General features: G+C 46.2%; 11 protein-coding genes across 11 annotated transcripts; 6 read left to right on the top strand and 5 right to left on the bottom strand.

Moving 5' to 3' along the window:
• Positions 1–12: 12 nt before the first annotated feature.
• Positions 13–1,526, bottom strand: C8R40DRAFT_1040452 (uncharacterized protein; the record flags this gene model as incomplete). The annotated part of the gene is made up of 6 exons (XM_046223918.1): positions 13–167; positions 230–354; positions 408–472; positions 526–563; positions 621–1,175; positions 1,229–1,526. The coding sequence occupies 6 exons, from the start codon at positions 1,524–1,526 to the stop codon at positions 13–15; spliced, it is 1,236 nt and encodes a 411-aa protein (XP_046088675.1).
• A 158-nt stretch (positions 1,527–1,684) lies between these two features.
• C8R40DRAFT_1040378 (LETM1-domain-containing protein) lies at positions 1,685–3,999 on the top strand (the record flags this gene model as incomplete). Its single annotated transcript, XM_046223912.1, has 8 exons — positions 1,685–2,107; positions 2,153–2,296; positions 2,352–2,486; positions 2,548–3,027; positions 3,088–3,282; positions 3,340–3,504; positions 3,559–3,847; positions 3,902–3,999. 8 exons carry the CDS (start codon positions 1,685–1,687, stop codon positions 3,997–3,999), a joined length of 1,929 nt encoding a protein of 642 aa, XP_046088674.1.
• A 133-nt stretch (positions 4,000–4,132) lies between these two features.
• On the bottom strand, positions 4,133–4,982 carry C8R40DRAFT_1226101 (Shr3 amino acid permease chaperone; the record flags this gene model as incomplete). Its single annotated transcript, XM_046233309.1, has 4 exons — positions 4,133–4,507; positions 4,558–4,605; positions 4,657–4,881; positions 4,934–4,982. The coding sequence occupies 4 exons, from the start codon at positions 4,980–4,982 to the stop codon at positions 4,266–4,268; spliced, it is 564 nt and encodes a 187-aa protein (XP_046088673.1). The 3' UTR covers positions 4,133–4,265.
• A 96-nt stretch (positions 4,983–5,078) lies between these two features.
• On the top strand, positions 5,079–5,769 carry C8R40DRAFT_1040170 (uncharacterized protein; the record flags this gene model as incomplete). The annotated part of the gene is made up of 3 exons (XM_046223893.1): positions 5,079–5,441; positions 5,501–5,563; positions 5,623–5,769. The coding sequence occupies 3 exons, from the start codon at positions 5,079–5,081 to the stop codon at positions 5,767–5,769; spliced, it is 573 nt and encodes a 190-aa protein (XP_046088672.1).
• Positions 5,770–5,852: 83 nt separating this feature from the next.
• Positions 5,853–6,644, top strand: C8R40DRAFT_904872 (uncharacterized protein). The gene is made up of 3 exons (XM_046236636.1): positions 5,853–6,106; positions 6,159–6,324; positions 6,375–6,644. The coding sequence occupies exons 1-3, from the start codon at positions 5,996–5,998 to the stop codon at positions 6,500–6,502; spliced, it is 405 nt and encodes a 134-aa protein (XP_046088671.1). The 5' UTR covers positions 5,853–5,995; the 3' UTR covers positions 6,503–6,644.
• On the top strand, positions 6,626–8,935 carry C8R40DRAFT_1094423 (uncharacterized protein). The gene is made up of 6 exons (XM_046227656.1): positions 6,626–6,913; positions 6,998–7,341; positions 7,398–7,629; positions 7,686–8,268; positions 8,328–8,626; positions 8,677–8,935. Exons 1-6 carry the CDS (start codon positions 6,709–6,711, stop codon positions 8,904–8,906), a joined length of 1,893 nt encoding a protein of 630 aa, XP_046088670.1. The 5' UTR covers positions 6,626–6,708; the 3' UTR covers positions 8,907–8,935.
• C8R40DRAFT_1094421 (FAD binding domain-containing protein) lies at positions 8,936–11,692 on the bottom strand. The gene is made up of 13 exons (XM_046227655.1): positions 11,473–11,692; positions 11,366–11,421; positions 11,203–11,314; positions 11,123–11,146; positions 11,033–11,074; positions 10,901–10,978; positions 10,382–10,853; positions 10,026–10,325; positions 9,705–9,978; positions 9,573–9,653; positions 9,409–9,507; positions 9,238–9,355; positions 8,936–9,182 (listed from the first exon to the last, which is right to left on the bottom strand). Exons 1-13 carry the CDS (start codon positions 11,584–11,586, stop codon positions 9,033–9,035), a joined length of 1,920 nt encoding a protein of 639 aa, XP_046088669.1. The 5' UTR covers positions 11,587–11,692; the 3' UTR covers positions 8,936–9,032.
• A 69-nt stretch (positions 11,693–11,761) lies between these two features.
• Positions 11,762–14,070, bottom strand: C8R40DRAFT_1094417 (uncharacterized protein). The gene is made up of 6 exons (XM_046227654.1): positions 13,890–14,070; positions 13,458–13,833; positions 13,265–13,407; positions 12,808–13,205; positions 11,988–12,751; positions 11,762–11,913 (listed from the first exon to the last, which is right to left on the bottom strand). The coding sequence occupies exons 1-5, from the start codon at positions 13,915–13,917 to the stop codon at positions 11,990–11,992; spliced, it is 1,707 nt and encodes a 568-aa protein (XP_046088668.1). The 5' UTR covers positions 13,918–14,070; the 3' UTR covers positions 11,762–11,913; positions 11,988–11,989.
• A 2,091-nt stretch (positions 14,071–16,161) lies between these two features.
• Positions 16,162–17,487, top strand: C8R40DRAFT_904230 (uncharacterized protein). The gene is made up of 6 exons (XM_046236634.1): positions 16,162–16,508; positions 16,579–16,629; positions 16,688–16,810; positions 16,863–16,898; positions 16,953–17,079; positions 17,137–17,487. The coding sequence occupies exons 1-6, from the start codon at positions 16,270–16,272 to the stop codon at positions 17,146–17,148; spliced, it is 588 nt and encodes a 195-aa protein (XP_046088667.1). The 5' UTR covers positions 16,162–16,269; the 3' UTR covers positions 17,149–17,487.
• Positions 17,488–17,603: 116 nt separating this feature from the next.
• On the bottom strand, positions 17,604–20,889 carry C8R40DRAFT_904589 (fungal-specific transcription factor domain-containing protein). Its single transcript, XM_046236635.1, has 16 exons — positions 20,612–20,889; positions 20,524–20,557; positions 20,377–20,477; positions 20,163–20,323; positions 20,049–20,114; positions 19,914–19,998; positions 19,838–19,856; positions 19,710–19,788; positions 19,443–19,653; positions 19,089–19,386; positions 18,940–19,039; positions 18,852–18,891; positions 18,577–18,796; positions 18,133–18,523; positions 17,809–18,064; positions 17,604–17,746 (listed from the first exon to the last, which is right to left on the bottom strand). Exons 1-15 carry the CDS (start codon positions 20,782–20,784, stop codon positions 17,952–17,954), a joined length of 2,091 nt encoding a protein of 696 aa, XP_046088666.1. The 5' UTR covers positions 20,785–20,889; the 3' UTR covers positions 17,604–17,746; positions 17,809–17,951.
• A 490-nt stretch (positions 20,890–21,379) lies between these two features.
• C8R40DRAFT_1094411 (PhoD-like phosphatase-domain-containing protein) lies at positions 21,380–25,256 on the top strand. The gene is made up of 17 exons (XM_046227653.1): positions 21,380–21,884; positions 21,939–22,067; positions 22,121–22,171; positions 22,289–22,598; positions 22,661–22,732; positions 22,786–22,856; positions 22,923–23,081; positions 23,263–23,341; positions 23,474–23,602; positions 23,653–23,760; positions 23,898–23,957; positions 24,026–24,083; positions 24,141–24,177; positions 24,339–24,462; positions 24,519–24,537; positions 24,633–24,868; positions 24,932–25,256. Exons 1-17 carry the CDS (start codon positions 21,693–21,695, stop codon positions 25,096–25,098), a joined length of 2,001 nt encoding a protein of 666 aa, XP_046088665.1. The 5' UTR covers positions 21,380–21,692; the 3' UTR covers positions 25,099–25,256.
• Positions 25,257–25,285: the final 29 nt, after the last annotated feature.

Genomic DNA, 25,285 nt, shown 5'->3' with positions numbered 1-25,285 from the left:
GGACGGGGTAGACTAGAAGACAGGATCAAAGTCTTTCGGAAACACCTGTCTGACATTGATGTTTATCCTAGTCGAATCCATGTAATTTTTATAGGTGGACCACTCGGGATCATCTACCACGTCTGCCATGTGGGGCGGAAGTGTATTTTCGAGTATGCGCGGGACACCTTGTCATCATTGAAATTAGACAAAAGACTACGCAAGTTCTCCACATTCACACATGACATACCATGGTATGCTCTCCGACATGCTGGCCCAGACATTATCACCACGTCGCCCGAGCGGAGGAGGATTGGAATCGGCTCGGTTTCCCGAGTCAGACCACCTATAAGGAACACGGCCGCATGGCCGAGTCTAGGGAGCATGATCAGTCGCTATACATTGATGAGTCGTGAAGGAACACCGACGAGATGGAAACGAGAGGAGAGGTAGCGCAGACCTCAGAGCGATCTACATGTGCCATCAAGGTGTCCTATACAAGGCTTTAGCCCACTTTGAATGTTCAGATGAGTCTGAAGAACGCACTTTTGTTTGGTAGAAATTGACGATCCCCGCATCGGGTTCTAATGCGATACAGCATCAGATTAGTTGTGGGACAAAGACTTGTCAACGTTATGTACCATAGTTTTCCTGCCAGTCCATCCAGTCCGGTCCATTAGGGCCCCAATCAAAATTAGTCGACGAAAAAATCTCCTTCCAGTCGACCGATTGTACGGCGTCTTTACAAATTTTCCGAATAGTATCGTGGACTGGTATTTTGCCTTTCGAAAAATCATATTGTTTTGTTCCCCAATGATAAAACCAGCCTATGTTTGCCCACCGAAGGCGTGGCAGCAAGTCGGAACAAGTGGCAGGTTGGATTGTCGATGATGGAGGCGCCAGAGGTTTGGATACATTACTCAGGCATTCGAAATTAGTTGTATCGGCTGGGATGTTATCAATGAGTTTTCTGGGACCAGAATCCTGTTTAATATAATCTGTGTTTGCTTCGATCGGACGTGGATGGACCATGGCGCTCCCATCTCGCACATATGCATTCCATATTCCTTCGCTAGGAAGACGGTAATGGATATCAAGGTTTGTTTCGTTGGGTTGACGTGAGTGCTCCACAAGAGACCATCGTATCAGCTCTCTCTGCTTCTCGGGCGACAGTAAACCAGGTAGCAATATCAGTCCTGAGGATACGTATATAGAATCCAAGCTGACTTGTAGGTGTGTAGCGATTTACCTGGCATACTGGGAAAATCATACCCTTTAATCCCAGATTTTGTCACGAACGTTCTTGTTTCCACCGCATCTGACTTTCCCGCCCAAATTCCCGCTGCCACTTCGGGGGCTCTACTCGCGTCTAGTGTGGCGAGGTCAAGAACTTTGGCGAAATCTGGCGGAGGGAAACGAGCTTTGAAATGTTTTTCTGCCGCACGGAATGGAGTCCAAGCTTTGTCAATATTGGGATCTCTGTTTCTTGTAGTCTTCAGATATTGCCTACGAGCCTTCTTGTAGGCTTGACTGGAGGAATCATTCATAGTTCTCGGCGCTTGTTATCGGCAGGCAGCCTTACGTCTTCCGTCAATTCCTTTGCCGAAGGAATTTTGTGGCATTCCGGCTTCAAGTTCTTCAATCTTTTACTTATTTACAGTCAGTCTCTTGTGCTTCAACCTGGCTCCAATCCAACTATTTTCTTATGTCCCTAATATGGCTTCCGCGGCCGACGCCTGCCTTTCTATCTCGCTCGCATAGTCGCTCACAATACGTCCTTCGCTCTTACTCTGTATTCTTACTACGCACTCCGAGTTCTCTTCATCCTAGTGCTTTCAATGTTCACCCGTCCCGTCGGTTCCAGAGTAGTCAGCCATTGGGCTCCAAGCCGTCAGGTCCAACCGTACCCGTAGACCCGCATACTTCTGCGGAAGTCAAACCTTCCCCTCCTGCTACTGCCGAATCGCCCAAAGGTCCTCTACTGAGTAGAGCTTGGAAAAAGGTCAAACACGAAGCGGCCCATTACTGGCATGGATCTAAACTTTTGGTATCCGAAGTCCGCATATCTGCTAGACTTCAATGGAAGATTTTACACGGTGAACAGCTTACTCGACGTGAGCGGAGACAGGTGCGTCGAATAGACCAGTCTTTTTCATTTTCTCATATTTTACAGTTGAAACGAACCACGCAAGATCTTCTGCGGCTTGTTCCTTTTGCTGTCTTCGTGATTGTCCCTTTCATGGAACTCTTACTTCCCGTTGCTCTCAAACTATTCCCCAACATGCTTCCATCGACTTTCGAAGACAAATTCGCTGCGGTATGTACTTATCAGCATATGCATCGACTGTCTTATGCTCATAAATGATCCACAGGAGGAGAAACAGAGAAAGCTACTTAGATCCAGACTTGAAATGGCCAAATTCCTACAAGAAACGCTTCGTGAATCCCCGTTAAAAGCAAATGCTCACATTATTGGCAGCGATGCGTTCAAAGCGTTCTTTCTCAAAGTATATTATCAGCGTCACTTGCACATATAACTTGAATGACGCGTTATTTTCGTCTGTGTAGGTTCGCTCAACTGGAGAATCACCATCCGCGTCTGATATTATCAATGTCGCACGATTATTCGACGATGACCTCACTTTGGACAATCTTTCCAGACCGCAGCTGGTATCGATGTGCAGGTATATGGACTTGAATGCATTTGGAACGGATAATTTCTTGCGAGGCGCCCTTCGTTCACGGTTACTCACCCTTCGACGCGATGATCAGCTTATTGACGCAGAAGGTGTCGACTCTCTTTCCACGTCCGAACTACAAGGCGCGTGTCAATCTCGCGGCATTCGCACCAGTGGCGTGTCTCCAGCCAGGTTAAGGGAGGAACTGTCTACATGGATCAATTTACATCTGCATAATCGTGTCTCCGGTGTTCTTCTCGTTCTAGGACGTGCCTTCAATTTTGACAGGAAGACGGGAGAGGATGAAGACGGAAAGACGAATGTGATCAAAAGTTTGGAATCAGTACTCAGTGGACTACCTGACAACCTGGTTTGTACAATTTTATCTTCATCTCCACGTATCTGATTTCGACTACTTTCTGCGTTCCAGCTTAATGAAGCAGAATTGGAGGTGGATTCAGATAAAGCTAGTTACAAGCAGAAGTTGGAGGTGCTTCAGCAACAGGAGGAACTGATTGAAGATGAAGAGGAGCAGGAGCAAAAGGAAGAGGATGCCCGTCGTGCTAAGAGAGAGGCAGAAGAACGGGAAGCCCAAACCGCACAAGCGCTCCTACCTGATACTGAGGTATGTTCAAATTATCACGAGACTGTTGTTTAGAAACGGACTCATGATATGATATAGCTGGTACCGGAAAGTGTCAAAGCCGAAGGGGATGACGCTCGTATGACCACTGAACAGCTTAAGGAACTCGGCGAAGCTCTTTCTGTATTATCCACTAGATCTAGTGTACTCAAGGAACGAAGCGACCTGCGTGCACTCATGGATGAAAATTTACAAGCCGAAGAGGTAAGCCCTATCCTTCATCACAGTAAGTATATAGTCTAACATAACCATGTTCAGGATCCCAAGTCGCCTTCTGGTGCATTGACGAAACGTATCCGAACCATGTTAACGAAGATCGACAAGCAACTGGAAGAGTACGATTCACGTGTCGGTAGCTCGTTACAGATGATATCCCAGGACGCCCAAGGGCGTATCCCAGTTCAGGATCTTCAAAAGGCTTTAGCGGTAATCAAACATAGACCAGATGACGAAGTTGGACAAGCGGTTATACAAAAACTGGATGTGGATAAAGATGGATTTGTCGAACTGGAGCATGTTTTGGGTCTCGTGCAAGAGGAAGGTTTAGGTGCGGTGTCCGAGCCTTTCCGAACGTATCGTATACCTATTGACTCTCGTATAGGTATCGTTCTCGACGACGATGCCCAATCCCTCATCGGGCAGGGCCGCGAAATCAAAAACTCAAAGCCACGGAAGGAGGATATTGTGCAAGAAGACTAGTGCACTAATGTTGAAGGCGAAGGAGCATGTGTGTATTGATATGTCGCCTCGTAAGTACGTACGTACAATAACTATACATCGCGGATCCAGTAGACAAAATAGATAGCTGGATATAATTTGAAGTGCATGTAGTTGTGTGATCAGTTGAATGCGTTCCAAACAAAATACATAGCAAGGGGAAGTACAAGTCCCAACATTTAAAAAAGTCCACCGTTATCGGCAGAATGCGCGGAAGCGCAGACGCGTTTTTTCCGTTGTCGTGTCTTTCATTCTGTCTGAGGTGTTTTTGCGCGCGAAGGGGCGGGTGTAGCTTTAAGGGACTCTATTTCGTCGTCGTCGTCAGCAGACTCGGCCCAGAACCGACCTGCCTGTAATCCGAGCACCCCCGTCAGCGCAACGCTGCAAACTAAGTTGTTTGATGCAAGATCAAAGATGGCTGACTGTAACTCCTGTGGTACAGCATCTGTTTTTGGATGAGGAGGAAGATCTTTGAACACTGTGAAGATGGCTGTGAACGAATAAGTATTAGTGAGAAATGATGTCTAACGTAACGCGTACTGGGAAGGGCAGAGTACGAGTACATCCAGATCGTTGTACAGAACAGAACTGGGGATAGTATTGAGAATTCGTCATGGATGAAATGAGATGGACTCTTACAAATGCTGCCTCCGTCAAACATCAAGTTTCCCGCTCTTCCGTCCTTGAGACTCCACAGTATTGTTGTTGCGCCAAGTAAAACCACAGCGGCAACTGCATATTGTATCTGAGCAGGTCCATTGGCAATGATGGAGTAGTACGTGGCAGCCGTCCAAAGGTTTTGGTCATTAGTAGGAGACTTCCAAAGCGTCAATGAATCCGCGATCCAGTGGGTAAATAGAGACCCTAACAAGAAATTCAGTGAGCTGAGAAGAGCGCCGATGAGAAGAGAGCCAACCAAGCAAGAAACTGGTAACACAGACGACCACAGCAGCTCTGACACCCATTGTGAAAGAGGTGAGAGAGCTAAGCCGAACTTTGGCTGGAAAAAGAATCTTTTGGCATGTGAAAACCCAAGCTGAAATTACCTAATACCTCTCCCCATGTTTTTGTCCTCTCCAATTAGACGGCCAACTTCTCTTAAATTCCGACGATGGCTGTCCTCAACGCCATGGTTTGTCGAGCGAGAAGAAAATAAGGAAATTTCTCATGTGAACCGTGTATCTCGCGCTGCCCCAGTCCCTGAAGATACACCAAAAATCCTTCGTGATTTGCATTCTCAGCTTATCCAATCTCCTCATCTTGAGCAGGGCAAATTGGTTGTCAGCCGTGCTGTATCCAGAGAACTCGGGGACCCACTTCCTCTGAGAGCACCTCAAGGTAGACGGAGAAGAGGCGGAACGTACCCTGGCGAATCTGCTTTTGACATTCCCGGTTCTCTTTGGAATTGGGTCGTTTTCGCTGAGGTCTGTTCATTGTGTTAATCAATACACGCTCTGATTGCTTATCCGTCGTATTCATGTAGGTCAAAGAAGGTACTGAGAGCAAAGGTGCAATTGAATCTGTAGCAAGACAGGTTAGGAAATTTGTATGCATCATAGTTATTTCCTCCGATGTGCTTCTAACTAATAACGTCCATCAATGCAGCTTCTCACCGCTCAACCACCTCTACTCCTTCCACCAAATTCCAGGAGGCGAATGCAGAATGGATGGGCCTTGGTCGATGGAGGTGATTTTGCTGTCCACGTCCTTAGCAAGGGTATACGAGAAAGGTATTTTAACGAATCCTATTAGAGCATGAATTCAATGGATTTTTGTTACGCCTACTGTACGCTCCATCGACACTCTGACGCACTGCGTGTTTTTGCTCGCTCCACCCATGATATGGTTCTGACGTACTTTCCGTCATGTGCATGAGAAATATCATTTACTCTCATTTTTAAAGCCAGGTAATTGCCTGAAACCCCCTACGACTTTTATCACTAGTACCAGCCACTTTGAAAAACTATACTTCATCATAATGTCCGTAAATGACCGTTCTGTCGGAGGCGCTGTCGGTGTCGATACCTATCCTGGTGTCGCGAATCCGACATCATCCTCTGATACCAGCAATCCTATGGTAAACAACTTTGTATGTTTTATTTTGTCCAAACGTCCGCACAAAAAATAATCGTCTTTTGTAGGTCACAGACCCGACGTCGGAGGAGCGCGGTGCTGGCGCAGGAGCAAATTTTGAAGGCGACAGACAAGCAGCCCGAAACTTTAGTCAGACGTCCGGTGTTGTCGAGGGCAGGCCTGGTGTTATCGAATCCTCAAACATCCATCCATTGAACGAGAATTCGAATAAGGGTATGTTTGAGTTCTTTGATGTGCAATTATTTAGTCACACTGATTCTTAGATGATGGATGGGCAAATGCCACCAAACAGCCAGGTCGCACAACGGAAAACTTTACTTCCACTGCAGCATCTAAGGTTACAGATGTAGCTAACAAAGCATACGAGATGGTTGCAGGGCAGAACAAGTAAGGATGTTTTGGAAGGCATGAAATTTCAATGGGCATAACTGTACCTTCACGAAGAAAATAGCTGTTTTACCGTACCCTTTTCCATATTAGTTTTATCTTGTATTGTATATGTATCATTTTGAAGATCCTTCTTTACCACAAAAATTGCGTTGCCAGTTGCAGACAAATGCGATCACGTAATAAACCTGAATTATTCCTGACCATAACATGTCGAATCGAGCGGGGGGTCTCTACGGAGGAATACAGTTCTCTGGCTCTACTGCTCCTACTATAACTCGTCCTGCGCCTGCTGATCCAAAGCCAGAGCCAGTACCAGCCCTCAGTTCAGCTCCTCCTGCTTCAGCGATTCCTAGTGCTACCACAACTTCGATTGAAGGAACACCTGCCCCTTCAGGAGGCAAACTTACAGCCGGTATTCATTGTTGTGCCACTTGGAAATTATAGTGCTTTATTGAAATTGCTCCCTTCCATATTCTCCGCTGCGAAATTTTCAAAGGATGGTCTGCTGCACTCGCTTTTGCTCCCATTAGGCGAAATCCAAACCAGAAGGCTAAAGGCACCGCTCCTAGATTGCCAGTGGGGGCTGCACTTGCCTCTGCTACCGGTACCGCTTCACTTTCTTCGACGGCTTCGGTTTCCTCGACCGCAGTCATTTTCGCCCCACCTTCCTTGGTAGATCCTGAAAAATCTGAACCGGCTCTTGTCGTGGACGACGCACATGCGCCACAAGGTCAAGGATGGGGAAAGAAAGTCAAACCGCCTTCTATGATCCTCGATGAGGACGTGAATGGGTTCAAATCCAATCAAAAACGAAAAGTCGGGAAAGGAAAGAATAAAAAGGTACTTTTGTTCATCTCTTGACACTACACTTTCAATCATGTAATCCTTATCTGCAGAATCGGAATGCACCTGTTGTCTCTGCCTGGGATCCCATGGAGCTCTACGAACTTCTTAGGCCTAACGACTACAACGAGTACAAACTTTGGAAGCAAAAAGAGCGAATCGACCGTCGTGAAAGGCTTGCTGAAGAACGCCGAAACGCAGCCCGCAAAAGATCTCGATACAGTGATTACTCCGACAGTAATTACTCGTCTTCTGGGGATGAGCGCCCGCCACGTAAAAAAAGTGGTGCGTTGATACATACTTCTTCTTGGACGAGAAACGGCAACTCACAGAACAACCAGGTCGTTTCAACGACCATGATAGCTTTGATCACTGGTCTCGAGCGGACGATGAAAAACGGGGACTTGAACATAGTTCTCAAGGCCCTCCTGCTACCGCTCAGCCTGTTCAAATCGACCGTGACCTTACTGGCGATGAGGCGTATCAACGGCGGTTGCAAATGTCTATGGGGATTCGACCTGCTCTCCCTCCAGTTACTCAACCACCTCCCCCTTCTGCCAATGACGGGGACAGCGCTGACAGCCAAAGTCTGAGTAGCACGGTTGGATACGAACCTCCTTCATCTTCTCACCCCGAAACTGGCGATGAAGCCTATCTTCGACGTCTAGCAATGAGTACTGCTGTGCCCCCTGCACTTGACAAACCACCGTCCGTGCCACAACCACCCCGCCAACCGTCTCCTCAACTGGCGTATAATCCGTTTGCACCTCCTGTTGTCCCTCCTCCACCACCCGGACCTCCCGGGTCGTTTGTTCTGGACGAAAGAGCTAGGATGGCAGCGGCCATAGCTGCTAAACTAGGAGCTATTCGACCTCCTCAGCCTACTGAATCTGCCCCGCCGCCAGTCGAGGAGCAATCGAAACGGTTTGCTACCTACAATGATTTCACTCTGCTTTTTACTGACACTATATATCTTATCGCAGACCCGACCCTCATGGATTTGCCGCTCGTCTCATGGCCAAGTGGGGGCACAAAGAAGGACAAGGGTTGGGCGCTGATGGATCTGGCATTGTCAACGCCCTCACAGTTGAACAGGTCAAAGGAGGCAAGGGTCCTGGAGCTACTCGCGGCGGGATGACCAACAGAGGCAAAATTATCAACAATAATGAGGATGTGAAAGCCCGAGAACAAGCTCGATTTGGGGAGCCGAGCCCAATTGTACTGCTCACCAACATGGTCGGTCCTGAAGATGTTGATGACGACGACTTGCGGGGCGAGATTGGTTTGTTCGACTTGTTGCTTTGGATCACTAGTTGCTCATATCGTAATCAGGGGATGAATGTGCTAAGAACGGTACTGTCGAGAGGGTGTTGATTCATCTCATGAACTCTGCTGTAGACCCGGCTGAGGCAGTACGTGTCTTCGTTCAGTTTGCGGGTCCCACTGGAGCATGGAAAACTGTGCATGAGTTTGACGGACGATTCTTTGGCGGGCGCTCTATACGAGCTCGGTATTTCCCCCAACAATTATATGATATGGCAGCATTCGATTCCCCGTTGTAGGAAACCTTGTTATTTCCTTCTGTACCCTATGAAATAATTCATCTTATCGACTCAATGCAAAGATATAATTTTGTGATGTGCGTAAGGTGGTACAGAGAACCTAAAGGAACTGTGATGCATTTCTATCTAGTAGACACGCTTAAATGGAGGAACAGCCTTGCACTCATTTTCGTCCAGGGTGGTGTCAATAACACCGCGGTATGAGAGCTCAACATCGGGAGAGTTGACGTCTTTTTGGAAAGACAAAGTATGCTTCATCCATTTCTCATCGTCACGCTATGGAGGCCTAAATTAGCGAACGCCATCTCTGCACATGAAAAACGACACTGACCTCAGCATAATCTTCACGAGCGTGTGCTCCTCGTGATTCTTTACGAGCAGCAGCGGATGTGATGGTCTGTATGGCACATTGCAGGATATTGCGTAGTTCCAACGTCTCAACGAGATCACTACGAACTGCACTGTTAGCGTTATCCCAGGGGTAACAATATACAAAACTCACGAGTTCCAGATCATGCTTCGGTCCTTGATACCAACATTGGCAAAGTTGTTGTAAATGTCTCGTACTTTCTGAACGCCTTCATCCAGAGATTCCTGTGTCCTATAATGGGAATATTCGTAACAACTCACCAACCGAAAACTCGACAGATGACAGCTATACCATACCTGAAAACGGCAGCATCAGACTGCATAGCCTTTTGCATGTCCAAACGGATTTTGGCTGTGGGCTCTGGGCCAGTGGAAGTCCTGAAAAGAGAAATCATAACTATAACTGCAGCGGAAATCCATGCGACATACCTAATCTTGTCCAAAAATTCAATACTCTCCATGCCAGCTTCATCAGGGATAACCTTGTGCGGTTTACCTGGAGTTAAGGTCTCCTTAATATGATGCGCGCATGCTCGACCGAAAACGACAATGTCCAAGAGAGAGTTTGCTCCAAGACGATTAGCACCATGTACAGAAACACATGCAGCCTCTCCAGCAGCGTAAAGACCGGGTACGACCTGATCTTGACCCTTTTCATTGACAGTGATGACTTCACCGGTGAACTTGGTAGGAATTCCACCCACTAAGTCTAAGTGAGAAAAGGATGGAATGTGGAAGTATATGACATACTGTTGTAATGGACCGTAGGTAGAACAGGGATAGGCTCTTTGGTGACATCAACACCGGAGAAGATGGCCGCAGTTTCGGAGATACCAGGTAGACGTTCGTGAAGCACTTCAGGAGGAAGGTGACTGAGTTGAAGATAGATGTGATCCTTCTCGGGTCCGACACCACGACCTTCTCGGATTTCAATAGTCATACTACGGGATACAACGTCACGAGAAGCAAGATCCTTAGCGGTTGGTGCATAACGTTCCATGAATCGTTCTCCTTCATTATTGAGGAGATATCCTCCTTCACCCCGGGAACCTGTAACAACCAGGATGACATGAACAATTACATGACCGAGTTTTGAGTACACGAACCTTCAGTGATGAGACATCCGGCACCATAAATACCTGTAGGATGGAACTGAACGAATTCAAGATCCTGTAAGGGAAGTCCGGCACGAGCGACCATAGCATTGCCATCCCCGGAGCAAGTATGAGCACTGGTACAACTGAAGTATGCTCGTCCATAACCACCAGTTGCTAAAACAGTCTTGTGGGCACGGAACCTGTGGAGGGTACCGTCTTCCATGTTGAGAGCAATAACTCCAACACATTCTCCATCCTGCATGATAAGATCCAAAGCAAAGTATTCGATGAAAAAGTTGGTGTTATGTCGCAGAGATTGGCCATATAAGGTGTGAAGAAGAGCATGTCCGGTACGATCAGCAGCAGCGGCGCATCGATATGCCTGTCCGCCTTTACCATACTTCAACGACTGGCCACCAAATGCGCGCTGATAGATCTTCCCTTCCTTGGTACGAGAGAAAGGAACACCGAAATGTTCCAACTATGGAGAATTGAGCAGTACAACATATCGTAAATGATACTGCGTACTTCGATCACTGTCTGTGGTGCCTCACGACACATATAATGAATGGCATCCTGGTCACCCAGCCAGTCAGATCCTTTGACCTATGTTTGATGAGGTTGAATGTATGTATGCGAGATAAACATTCGCAAGCTCACCGTGTCGTACATATGCCATCTCCAATCATCTTCAGTCATATTCTACGCCATTTTTTAGTATAATGAAGTCTAGAACCTGAATGAACGCACTCCAAGGGCTGCATTGATCCCTCCCTGAAAAGCCAACGGTTAGAAAAACAGACAGAACGCGACATATGGTGTAAGTTAACCTGCGCAGCAACAGTGTGACTCCTAGTAGGAAACAACTTGGTGATACAGGCGGTATTGAAGCCAGCTTCTGCTAAACCGAACGCTGCTCGCAACCCAGCTCCTCCCGCACCACTATCGAGAACCCGTTAGCACGATTAGAGAGAGAAACCAGGCAGTGCATACACAACAATAGCATCATATTCATGCTCAATTAAAGGATATTTTCCAGATGTCCATGACTGAAGGACCGATTCAGCTCATATACATTTGGAGAACAAAATGAAGGTTACCGGGACTTCTTGAGCTTTGACAGGATTTGTAGAAACGACCTTCTGAGCAGGCAAAGAAGAATGAAGAGAGCGTCGAGAGCGGGATATGACTCTCGGAAGAGCCTTGCGGAACATGCTCGAGAGGTCGACGTTGAGAGAAAGGATATATGAACCCGAGGCCGAGCTATCCCGATGTTCTGCCAACCAATCACAAGCCGGTCATTTGGGTAATGGAATGCCGACCGGAGGGCAGTGTGCGGCGATCAAGCGAGCTGAAGTCCGATCAAATATTTTAGCCAGATGCCGAGATGCCACCCTTTGGCTCATTCCTGCCAATTTTTCGTCACTCTTGACTAGGACTCTTGAGTATAGATATTTCATTACTTCTACGCAATTAAATGCATATAAGCCTAAAGTCTCGACTAATTGATATCAGTCGTTTAGTGCTCCTGATGATTACATGTATGTATGCTAATTCATGCTACAAGTTCTAACCTGGTTCTAACAGTACATTGTTATGGTATACATGCATGAAGCGCTACTTCAAAACTCCTAGTGGATCGGGGGTTCTGTCTCGCTTGGGTGGTGCTTTGGTAGGTGAACTGATTACCTGACTAGGACCGGGACCTATGTGACTCCGCTGAAAGTTATCAGAAGTAGGCGGTGGAAGTCGTGGTAGAGTGGTGGCTGGAAGGGACCCATCGATGGAAAAACTGGATTTGGTGTAGTTCCAAGGCGCCAGGCGGGCTGTGTTCGGAGACCATGGCGCATTTAAAGAAGACGAGGAGATAGCGGTCGTGTGCCCTCTGTTATTACCCGATATCCTGGGGCGAGTATCGGCGACAGGAGCCGGGGCTGGTTTAGGCATTTCCAGAGTGTGAGCGTGCACCAAGCTAGCTTCTCTTGCTTGGGTCGGTTCACGAGCCTTGTACTTTCTATTTGCGAGTTCAGCCTCTCCGTATAGTCTCTCATCCTCTATTTCCGTAATTCCATTGATTAGGACATCCCTCACATACGATAAAGATTCAAGAGCTTCTTGTTTCCGTTTCTTCAGTCTCTGTGGATCTTGGGACGTGTCTTCGTCTTGTAGTAGTGTGTCTACAACCCAGCTTAGAGATTCTCCCAGAAGTTTGTCGTTCGCCCGTAATTCGGCCATTTCGCGCTCAAGTTCCCGTCGACTTTTGGGTTCCCAAGGCGGCCTTTCATCCGACTGTTGAGACTGTCTCTCGACAGTCATTGGAATAGAGGGAGACTGGAGTGGAGATCGAACAAAGGAAGCAGCTAGTTCGGGAATGTTCCGCTGGAAGTTGAAACTTAGAATAAGCATTGGAACGTCCATCTCACAGATCTACTCACTTTCAGTTCAGTCACAGCGCTCATTAATGTCTTGTTGATGTTGAGGCTTTCACCACGTTCAAATAATCCGCCCAACATCTCAGGTAACCCACCTGGAGGCTGAGATGATTGTTGACGCGCATGCGTAGGTGACGATCTATTGCGAGTAGCTGTAGATTGTGGTCCTTTCCTCCGAGAGGTTGAAGGTGGCTCGGGAACCTCCATTGGAATGTCCAACAAGTTCCGATTTTCCGCTACTACACTGACGCCTGTAGAAGGCGTCGGTGCCAGTTGTAGAGCCAGAGCTTGTCGTATGAGCAATGACGTATGATGAACGGTGTTAGTTGAATCAAGGGGAAATACTGGTGTTGGATATCGTAGAAGCGATGTCAGTTGGACTGTGTAATCTCCTGGGATTACTGCAAGTTGTATGAAACGAGTCAATACTTCAAAGAAGACAGTGATATTCTCGACTGACAGAGATTTCGTATGCGTATCAGCATTGCAACGCACACCCAGGGTACCACATCGAGTGTAGGATCACAAGCGAACAATACGTCCCACAATCTCATGGCATCTGACATGGAAAACTCCCGCGTAAATAAAAGTCTTAACCACCGACTGCGAAAGGAATTACGCCTAGCAACAGTAATGAATTTTATAGAACTTACATTCCATATATTTGTGGCTCAAGGCCACTAGATTGTAAATGCTTCCAAAGCAAAGGATCCGTTGTATGGAGAAGTGTGGCCTGTATTTGATTGCAGTCTTGTACAATCGGTGCTATATATGGCTTAATTTGAGCCTGACCGTCGGGATTCAGTTGAACATGATTGGACAAAGGAGAAGGTAGAGCGTAAGTTGATGGGTTTTCCCGCCACTCGTACCAACGTGAAGCAAAACACATTATAGATTCGAATAAGGCCCAAGCATCAGCAGCAACCCAGATCTTTGAACACAGCTCTGAGATAAGGTGAGATTCGTGGGTATCCAGCAATGAATCCACGTCGACGGCATAATACAGAGGAGCTAGTAACTCATGCATCCCTAGAGGAGCAAGCGTCACAAAAGAAAGCAGGGAAGCGTGATAGATGTGAGCCGACCTTGTCTGTAACCGGTACTGGTATTCATGGACGAATACAGGAAAAGGACGTTCGTTAGTTGATCTTGAACACCCGTGTTGCGAAAAAAATCGATCTCAGGGAAACTAAGGGTAAATTAAGAAAACGAGCTTTCGTTCCATATGAACAAGGAAGCATACGTGCGCTCCACGTCTTGAGCAATCATCTTCCTAAGCTCTTGAGCAGCGAACCATTCTGTCCAAGGGTTCTATGGAGCAGATGCATGAGCCGTGTATAGATGATGCTCCGGGATATTAGCCGTACATCGTTATGCAAGCTCAATGGGTTATTCCTTTCCAGATCCAGGAATGGATTATCTCGTCGAGGTGAGGGACTAGAACAGCCTGGCACCACGAACCCTTCTGGATAACTGCCATCGGGTGCAATCATCTTTTGAGAAAGTAAATCTGCATAACGTTTTCGTGACGATTGGAGAGAGCGAAGCAAGGTTTCGGGTTTCACAACATTAGAGGTTGATTTCAAAGGTTCGTCAGCTATCAGGAAGTACTGCAATATTATAAATTTGATTTATTCGCAGATTTTACAGTGGCGTCACACCTTCCAAACAAGGCTGCGACCAAGTACTTCCATTGAATCATTGGTGTAGTCCAACAGTCGATCTGCGAGCGCAGAATCCCTAATTTTTGACACCGATGAAGTTGAGTGGAACAAGTGATCATAGACCTTCCTGTGGTTCAGTGAGCTGCAATGGAGGAGAGATCTAAAGTTGAGACGAACTTAAAAGCCTGTAACTTTGCGCTATGGGTCCTGCTTGGGTTCATCGCTAGAAGGTGCGGACCGTACAATCAACAAGCGCCCGGTGGCTGTGACTTTTGCGACTTGCGCTTGAATTTCGAAGATACACACACGATACCGTTTCTCGACGCCTACTTCAACTTACCTGATCGCAGAATACAAATCTCCTACAGCCTTCTAGGCTTGGAAAACGAAGTGCGGAAGGCAGTGTTCTGGCTTGGAGTAGCTTGGGGGTCGGCTGACTCCGCTTCCTTTGTTTCTATATTGCGACTTCATCAACATTGTTGATGTTATTACTTCGGGCAACAAGTTATTCCATCCCCTGGGAGTCTCCAGGACACTCCGCCGAATCCCGATTCCTTTAACTGCTGCCGGCGGAAAGGATGGAATGCACATCAAACGCTTGACTACCTAGATCTAGCTATATACGACTGGAACTTCAAGAGGTTATAGAGTCTGGCTGTCTCATTTCAACACTTCAATCACCTTGGAGTCAACGGAGTTTCTCGCCGTCGAATATCCGAAACTGAAAATTATTGTTTGAGGATTTTTTTCACAGATTCCATTCCCGCTACGTATACAGTGCATCGCACCACAGCAATGCACCATAGAGACGTCAAGGTAAATCTCCAGGGGTGACAGGAATCAACCAATTTTAAAAGCGTCGGGGAAACGGGAAGCAGATAGACGTGTTTGAGGAGGTGGGTGGCTGCCTGTGCCTTTACAACTGGCTACTATTGATAGTACTTTCTAGGCTCTTCTAACTGCATAACAGTGGTTTTATACTTGCATATAACCTAGGAGTCCGAAAGTATTGCCGCTCGTATCGCGTGCGCTCGACGAAGCAAGCCCAAGGGCGGACGCGTACTCTGGGTACAATTTAACTAGTGGATACGAGTTGGTCCAGCCAGTGTGCGGGAGATGAAACTTCTGTCTGTCGATGAGCACTGTGGACCTCTTTTATTTTTAACTATATGTAGTCCTCCACTGCATTTTGCAGGAAGGGCTGCTCGGGAGCCTCAAATAGATATCCTGCATACATCTGGTGTGGCGTAACTCGGTGTACTTCTTAGCAAGCGTCATGCCGAGCCCGAACGAGCTCATTGAAAATATGTTCCATCTCTTTCGTTAAGCGAATCCGATGTCTACATATGCCCGTGGCGTGTCGATAGCGCTCTGCCTCAGAAATTTTCAATGTCTTCGCTTTGGGTTAGGTCAGGTTAAGGTCCCTCATTTTGGTGCTTTTCAACACTCGGTGCCAAACAGTGTGTGTGTTCCGGCCAAACTGGAGTGTTGTTCTCATTCAATCTCATTCGCAAAGCAGACAGTTCTACAATATCCCATCCTGCCTCGAAAGTCACCTTGCTGATTTTCTACCTCGCCAGCTAAATCGACCGTTTTTGGCAGCCTATTATCGAAACTTTCAATGTCGGCAAAATTAAAGCTGCGCACAGCTTGGGCTCTGGCAGTATTTGCTGCGACCGGCGAGAGTATTTAAGATCAGGATCCTGAGCGCAATTTTTAGTATTGAACCCCTCACTTTCTCCTCTAGTTTTAACTGTTGTTATCAACTCCGATTGATTCCTAGTCTTCCGATCCCCCAGATATGTCTACTTCGACTTTTCGCCTGTTCTTTCTTTTCGCCATCCTCTCCCTGGCAACCAGCGGATATCGAGCTTTGGCGATTGCTATGCCCAAAGCAATCCAGCCTTACAGGCGTGACGCTATGCCCGCGGTTCCCACATTCACCCGCCTTTACGACGCCATGATTTTACTTGTCCCCGATGCCAATGGACACATTACTGAAAGTCCATTCGGTGAACGGGAGTACATCGGCTTCCTTGGGTAAGTGGATACATGTGGTTGATGCCTCTTCATTTGGAGCAAGTCTTCATCTGACCTTGATCCGCTCCAGTGGCAATTGTACTGACCCGACTACTGGCGAAGTGGTTGCCAATATAGTCCCGTAAGCTGCTTTATCTAAAGTATCCTATTTTTATTTTCTGAAACTACTTCAACGATAGCTATGTTGGCGGTGAATTTGGCATTATTTCTTCGGAAAACAGCGCACTGTACACCGAGGTTCATCTTGTCTTGCAATTTGTGGATGATGGCGATATTGCGTATCTTAGCGGGGAAGGCGTAGGGTAAGTTCTCCTCCATTATTTTGTTTTGATCATGCTCACGAAGAGAATGTAGAACCTTTGGTTCAACAACAGCGGCGGTGACTTACCTGTGGGTTTTGAAATAAAATAAAATAATTGCTATTAATTGATTAACGTCTTGTAGTCGGATGGAAACCAATTCTGCAAGTCGCCAGCAACTTGTCACAACCCCCCTACTCCTTAGCATCGAGTTCCCTTCCGACTTACAAAGAACCGATGAGACTGTGGCTCTCTTCAGTTTGTTTACCATGGTATCTCTTTCAATTTTCTGTCTCAAAGGAATGTCACTGACTTCTATCCGTCTGTAGGATAATGCGTGAGGGCTCCATTCCTGTTTTCATTAGGACATTTGAGCACATTTGTTGATGCATCAGTGACACTCTCTTACTTTATTTATTGAAGCAACCTACTCATATTTATCAGTATTTTATATCATCCTTCGTGGCAATCACATTCTCTTACGTTCCTGACCGAAGCTGATACAGTACTACATAGCTAATAATTCATGTCAAGTACATACTAATAACTTATATAGGAATATTTGGAACTCCTCACGTGTAGTAGTCAAATGCCAAAGCAAGACCTAGCTTGCAAATGGAGGTAACGAACTCGGGGCGGTCCGATTATTCATCCGACAATTTCGACGTCCGAATCAAATCCGGAACTGTTTGAGATCAAGATCACCCCTGATCACCCCGATCCAGTCATTGTTGACGGACTGAAAGTGGCTGGACTTACGCCCTCCTATTCCCAGTGCTCTCTAGTGCCCTAGCCTTTTTGTGTGTCAATTATATTGCATTTTTCAAATTTGCCTACACTATTTCTGAGATTTCATTGGGGGTTGAAATTACATACATGAGCCGCGTCAGTATCGTCCCAAAATTGAAACAGGCGCGAAAAAATTGACAGCCTGATATACTTCAGCACACAAACTTGTCAGTCCCCAATGAAACCTTAGCTCTAAATTTTGTAAAACTTACATGCAGTCCTGATGTGGAAGCTTACGCCTGTGCATTCACCCCTGGTGGATTCAAAACCAAATTTATACAATGCTCGTTGCGCCATGGCAATTCTACTCAGATCCTAACTGATACCATCCTACGGTATAGAGGACTCGATGTAATTAGCAATTGAATTGTGGCGACCAACCACTAACACCAGGCCACTGTTCATTCCATACATTGGGATCTGCGTTCAAGTTGTATTGATTGACCGGGAGTTCAGACACGATGCGAACTAACAATATTTTTGTCCGAGTCAAAAATCAGGACTCAAAATGTCACATAAATTTGAACACGACATACCAAAATGTCCAAGGCTGAAGTCCATATCCGCATCACCAGCCTGCTGGTAGACAATGCCAGGCTCGTACTCAGATAGGGTGTGGCCAGCGCCAGTTTCTGTAAGACCTCCAACTTGTTGTATGTCTGGCCAACCTGGTGGCGAAGTATGACGTTCATCATTGAATTGCGGATGAAAACGGATGCCATCCGGGGGTGTTTCTGATCTTCTGTTCGAGCGGGCATTGTACTTGCTCAAGAGATTGACTAGAAATTTAGAATAGAGAGCAGGAGTGTGTCTTCCATCCAATGCAACATCTTCAGACCCCAAAACATGGATTAAGCGTTTCACGGTAAGGATGATCTCTTCCTGGAGGTTCTCATCGATTAGGGGCAAAAGCTTGGGACGAAGAAGCTGAACAACAGTTAAAAGATAAATGTTTCCTGAGCTTGCTATACAGAACTTACATTGAGCAAATAGGCGGCAGAAAATGAAACATACAAGAAGTTTGCTTCCATGGCATACTTAAGATAGCCTGTTGGATACAAACGATCCACCATTATCTGGATGACTGTCCTCGCGGCATCTATTGATCTCCTGAGGACGCCTGACTCCCGGGAGATACCTGATTTGAAAGCATCTTGAAAGCCAGTAGCTAAAACAACGAGTCTGAGGTATGCTGTTATCCTGGGTCATTTGTTGTTGATTCAGTACTTAAAAAGTCAAAATAGAATCTTCTCACATTTCCGTTGTGTTGGCACGATAGTAGCAGAGAATGAAGGCTGTTTGCGTTGAGAATGGCTCATTGAATATATGATGGTTATACTCACGGTTGCGAACATATTCTTCTTCATATCGGGCAAACCAGAGAGACCACTCTTTAGATAGCTGTCTCTCCGTTTCCACTGCGAACTGTACTACGTCAAGATTCTAATGAAAGCGTTCAGATTCGTTGAGTACAGATAAGCAAAACATGCACCTTTTCAGAATTATTTTCTTGCTGCACAGTAGCTCTCCATTGGGCCATGATGATAAGTATTTGAACGTAAGCAACAAGATGGACATCGTACGGCGTATTCATAGATGACGACCGGTACCAGTTCTGTGATGTGCGGGCCATATAGTCATCAAGACGGAGCATGGGCATTTTCCCGAATTGAATTGCATGCGATCCATCTACACAATAGCAATTCAACCAAGTTCTCGTCCTGTTTAATGCCTCCCGCTCGTCACAATCAGATGGTGGCGGCAAATTTAGTTCAAGCTCTAAAGCCATTCTATGCAAAAATGAGCCACCAGCGTTCGAACTACAATGTTTTCGGAAGTCGGATACCTGATCGCGACACCCATGAGTAGCCAACTCCTATCTTCCACCCACTTCTTCTTTGGTGATGGATACACACCGAGCAGAAGGTAAGCTTGACAAATGTCTATCTTCTTTGCACCGTCAACGAGTGCTTGGCCGGCAGCCTCTCGAGCAAAATCTTTAGCTAGTGAATACAAGGCTGCTTTGGAGGCACAGTATCGTGACGCTGTCGCACAAACTAGCAAAAGCAGATAGAACCCAGTCCCAAAAAAGAGATTGGCTTTGAACACTTACTGACAGTGAAAAGAAAAGGACATGTCCAGATTAAATTCTGTGGCGTGTGTAATTCTGGGTCCAGAATCGAAAAAAATGGCTATGAATCTTGGGTGAGAAGGATGAGACGATGAACGAGGGGGACATACGTTGATTTTTTCAAAGAAACTTGAAAGAGCGACAAGTAAGAACAATTTCCGTGAAGATCATGCGGTGAGAACACACATTGTAAACAACTCTGTTATATCTCTTGGATATAAGCAGCAGTATCTGACGATGTCAGGGGGAGATAGAACTGATATCGAGCGGTCTGAAAATGCTTGAGAAGAGAGTTAGATCAGGGACAATTTGAGGACGAACCTGGAGAAAAATAAGAGGCAACAACTAGCTCAGGAGAGTTTTCTACTCCCCGTTTCAATTGTATATCTGTCGATGTATTCAGTAAATAAAGCAGTTTTAAAGCTTGAAGCACACATTTCGATGCATCATCAGATCCTCTAGAAGAAGATTTAGGGTAAGCGTGAGCGATCAACGCTTGAATCTTCTTCTCCATTCTCATTTGATCAAGCTGTAATAGCAATGACTGGATCTGACAGTCTTGCGAGTGCGCTCTCTCTTGTAGATCTTCATGTGTTCTAGATGACAAGTCAAGTATCCATTACCAGTAGTCATTGTTGTATCAACTCACGGAGCAGCTTTGCGCTTCTTCCGTGAACGGGATTGACAAAGTATGTTACCTGCTTGACAGCGCCGGCAAGCATTCTCGCCCGAACCAAATTCACATCTGACCTAGGGAGTGTGAGCTATAGAAGAGAGTGATAGCGTTCATACAGACTTTGAGTGATTTGCAGTGTACACAAGCGCCGGAGCTGATATAGATGAATCGGTGAGAAGTCGTTGAAGAGTATTGGAGGAATACGCACGATTTTGTTGTGTAGGAAGATTTCCGATTACTTTGAGCGCGCGATACTTCATCTCCGCTATCACTGTCTTCCGTGGGCCGGAACCTAAAGGTATTAACTCTTTCTATCGACTTGGATGCAGAACGTGACATCGAGGGTGGGGGGATTTCTGTAGAGCCATGTTCAGACTTCATGACTTTACAAAGAGCGGTGAGGGAAGGAATAGAGAAGGGAAGAGATATGTTTTGATGTATTTCCAACGTAGTCCCAATACATAGTACTTACATGCCATGCGCGTTCATTGAAAGCTCTTAGCTTACAAACAAAACCGATAGATCACGGAGATTCGGCTCGTTTGTGTAAATCAACTGTGAGAAAACTCGACGATGCGTCTTAGTCGCTCTTCAACATTAACGGTAAGAGGAAGAATTCAGTCGAGCTGCACGTGAAGGATAGTGTCAGTAAACCAAACTCACTGTTCCGATTCGTGCCAGTGTATCCTGGACCTTATGCATGGCAAGAGAGATTCCGAATCCGTGCTTTCAGTGCATTGTCCGAAGTTTTCGCGATGGCTTTATTTTTGGCAGTTTTTGGCAGCACTGTACGTTCAAAGATTTTCCTGAGGGTCAGGTCCGCACCATTCGAATTATGAGTTGGAGCAGTATCTAAGAGCATGTAATTCTCTAACCGAGAACCCATAGTGTTAGACTATTCTCGCGAGCCAGGATAGGATAGGATAGTTAAATATTCACGATGAGTGAAGAAAATTTCTAGTGCTGAACCTAACCGTGAGAACTTATTTTTTCTCCTAGCACCGTCTAGGCCTCACTAAGCACCACACATCTCTCCGCTATGTGAGATGTAAATCAACCTTACTCTAAATTCTTTCAGGTTCCTCATGCAGTGGCGGGCTTGCCCTCGTGGATGCTCGCCAAATCCCTATATATCTATCTCACATCTGCGATATCCAGAACGAACGTGTGTTGTCATGGGGCCCGAAGGTCGAGCTAGTCATACACTTGCAAGGGGCCGCATTGCGTACAATTGCGTACATGAAGATTAAATTCAGTTGTGACGCACCATTTGGCTCTTGTATAAAGACATGCTGCCCATAAAGAAGGATTCGTGTGATTCCAAGAGCATCGAAACTGCCTCAGCAATACTTACAGCCATAATGATAAACTTCCCCGTGTTCCTCTTGTTGACTTTTTTCCATCTTACATCCTGCAGGGCTACCACTGTTCTGCTGGATAGAAACTTGGCGTACGGTTCGCCCTTTTCTGGGCACACTCAGGTATGTGGACTCTTTTGGAATAGGGCAGCAACAGAATAGTCATTTGCTTCCCAGTCGGCCATTGATACCAGGGAAATCGCCAAAAGACATATCGCGCATGCCCGTCGCCAAACTAGTACCGAAGACGCGTCTCCATTTGTGGATAAACATTATCCCACCTTCTACGGAGGCGACTTCAGCAACGTGAATAGCGGCGCACTTCGACGAACTGCATTGACATCTGACTACAGTTTTAGAGCCCTACGATCTGGAAGGGTGGACTGAATTTCACGCACTCTGGTACGCTTGTATACTTCTCCGCATTTTGATGTATTCTCACCGCAAAAAATGGCATAGTGGCTAGTGTAAGACCCGTGTACTAGCTATTTTTCGTGAACAGAAAGTAATATCACGATTACGAGCAGGGGGATCCATTTAATACGTCGGTCTTGCTCTGGACTCGCGCAGTCCCAGTTTCTCCTTCCAATACCACGCAACTACCAGACCAAAGCGTCCCCGCTTGCCTTTCGTTCGCAATATCGACTTCTCCGGATCTGCAAGGAGAACCTATAGACACTGGCGAAGCATTTACTAGCTACGATGTGGACTGGACACTCAAAGTAGAGGCAACTGGCTTGACTCCCGATACCAAATACTTTTTCCAATTCTCAGATTGCACTAATTCTTCTAGTGTGAGCCCGGTTGGGACAACCAGAACTCTTCCTTCCCCGGACAGTAAGTGCTGATTAACCGTAGGCCATTGAGAATTTTAAAACTATGATCTTGGTTCTTCGAAGCCCCCGCAGAGGAAGTTAATGGAGGTAACCCTATCACATTGGCAGTATTCTCATGTTCGCAGTATCAAGCAGGCAAGCAGTTTCTTCCAATGAAACGCTCAAATTCATTGATTTATTCATGGTAGGTTGGTTCAATGCGTATGGATATGCGGCACACAGTACTAGTGCGGAGATCTTTCTACACCTAGGAGATTATGTACGTACCGTCTTCCGCAGTGGTAATATTTTCTAACCCAGATGCTATACTGATTTGAGATTTTAGATTTATGAATCTCTAGGAAACGGTGCTTCTATTGGTCGACAAACACTTGGACGAGAGCTTGCTACTGTGCATGACTATCGTCAACGTCTCAATCAGTATCGTACAGATGAAGGGCTTCTCGCGGCGCATTTGAGTGGACCTTGGATTACAGTTTGGTTTGTGTTAATCCTTGGCCTCCGAGTTCTTCAATTGACAATACAATAACATGCTTTTCTAGGGTAAGATGAGTTACCTCATTGAAATAAGCTTGCTAAAAGTCAGGAATTTAGGATGATCATGAGGTGGGTGCCTGTACATTCCGAATAACATGAATAAAATTCAATATAGATCCGTGATTTAGGTAGCAGACCAGTCGTGGAAAGCAGGAACAGCAGACTCCAACGACAGGTATCTGCATTCCCGATTCCCGATCTCGGGATGTTTGCTTACCGTCTATCGCCGACAGCGCCATCGGTTGCGAATTCTCACCCTCAGGCGCATGCTTTACGGACAGGAAGTTGGCAGCCGTTCGGCGAGTAGACCCACATTGTTTGCTATCTCATTCTTTTCAGACTCATTTGTTGTTTGTAGTGCATACCACGAATGGATGCCTATTAGACAAGTCACCGTCGATGATAAACTGCGGATTTGGCGAAACTTTGAAATTGGGAAGCTATTGGATCTGACTATGCTTGACACGCGTAAATCTCAAACTCCCTTCAGGGAGTCGTACTGATATCATCGATTACAGGCCAGTATGACAGAGATATCACGGACGTAAGTATCGCCTTTGATACGGTGCACTACACGGAATACGTTCAACTGATGCATTATATTCGACAGCTTTATTACAATACTGGTACGTATGCTTATATTATTGACAGCCAATTACACCAGTTCCCGGTTCACGATTGTGACCATATCCCGTGTCCCACAGAATGTGAGCTTTAACGACGCGTTCTAGTTCACCAGCTCTGTACTTACCTATGTACGTAGTCATCAACACATTGGCGGCCTACCCTAACCGTTCGTTAATGGGGTTTGAACAAGAAAAATGTCAGTCAATTCCGATGTTTAACGACGCTTGCAGGGTGACCGACATTGTGGTGATCTTCTCATTACAGGGTTCTTCAACACGCTTTCTCAATCTCAAGATCGCGGAGCCGCATGGCGGGTGGTAGGGTAGGTACTCATCCATTGGAGGCTCGGAATTCCAACCTACATTCCGCATTATCACAGACAGCAAATAGTATTCACGCAGCTCAACGAGAGTGGGGTTTGTAAGTCAAACGTTTGCCTGCTTCAATTTTGAACTGGTGGTTCTGACATGCAGGCTCACTTTCGGAACCTTTTACCTTGCTTCTAGTCGATTTGGTATGTCAGGGGACTATCCTCCAGAAGAAAACTCTATAATGATCAATCCACTACTAATATTAGGATGCATGGGATGGCTATCGTGCTAATCGTGAACGTGTCCTGGGCTATCTATATGAAAATAAGATCAACAACACAATTGTTCTTTCTGGAGATAGCCATGCGAATTGGGCGTCAGACCTTGCTCGTAAATCTTTCCTATTGCGTTACCATACGTAGGACTAATTGACACGGTTTCTGCAGATCCTAATGACTCAACTACGTTTGTAGCTCTCCACAATCATGTCAATCTAACCGCGTAACCATTATCTCCTCCTTTTCCTACTACTTCTCTCTTGTTGCTCTTTTCTTTCGTAGGTACGACCCTTTAACCGGTCAAGGTGCGATTGGCGTGGAGTTCGCCGGGACTGCGGTCACTTCTGGTTCTTCGTTTGGTACCGACATTTCACCTGCTGCAGCAGACGTGAAGTCTCAACAGTATGTTGCCGCGAATTTGGACTTACAATGGAGTGAGGGTTCTTATCGGGGCTTCTTTACTCTTGTCATCGGCCCCGAAGTGCTCAATGCTACTTATTATGCGATGAAAAACATCAGTGAGTATTCATGCGCTTGGTTCATAGGTTGGGATTGAAGTATCGCGATTGACCTCCCCCTAGCATTTGCTAATCTAGACGGTTTCGCCAGTGCCAATTTTGTGGTAAAAGCCGGGGAAAATAAAATATCAAGGCCTGTAGCGGGGGGATCAACTTTGGCGGGTGCACTCAAATTCAATGGAACTGAAGGACATCTGTACAAGATTTGTACATACTCTACTGTACCGTGAACGCTCATGCAAATATTATTTGTTGGTTCTACCTGGCTATCTTGATTCCACAAAGAACTGAACAACATTCTTATCTTGATCGAATCGATTAGTTATCCCCAGATTTCGAGCAGGGACCTGCACTCTTCATAAAAGACACGTGTGGCATAAGCTCATAGCAGTCGGTGACCGTCGGTGAGGTCATATC

This window comes from Lentinula edodes (genome assembly GCF_021015755.1).
Source record: "Lentinula edodes strain Le(Bin) 0899 ss11 chromosome Unknown C8R40scaffold_9, whole genome shotgun sequence".
NCBI classification, from domain to species: domain Eukaryota; kingdom Fungi; phylum Basidiomycota; class Agaricomycetes; order Agaricales; family Omphalotaceae; genus Lentinula; species Lentinula edodes.
Note: the sequence above shows the minus strand (reverse complement) of the source record. Positions and strands in the feature narration are given on the sequence as shown.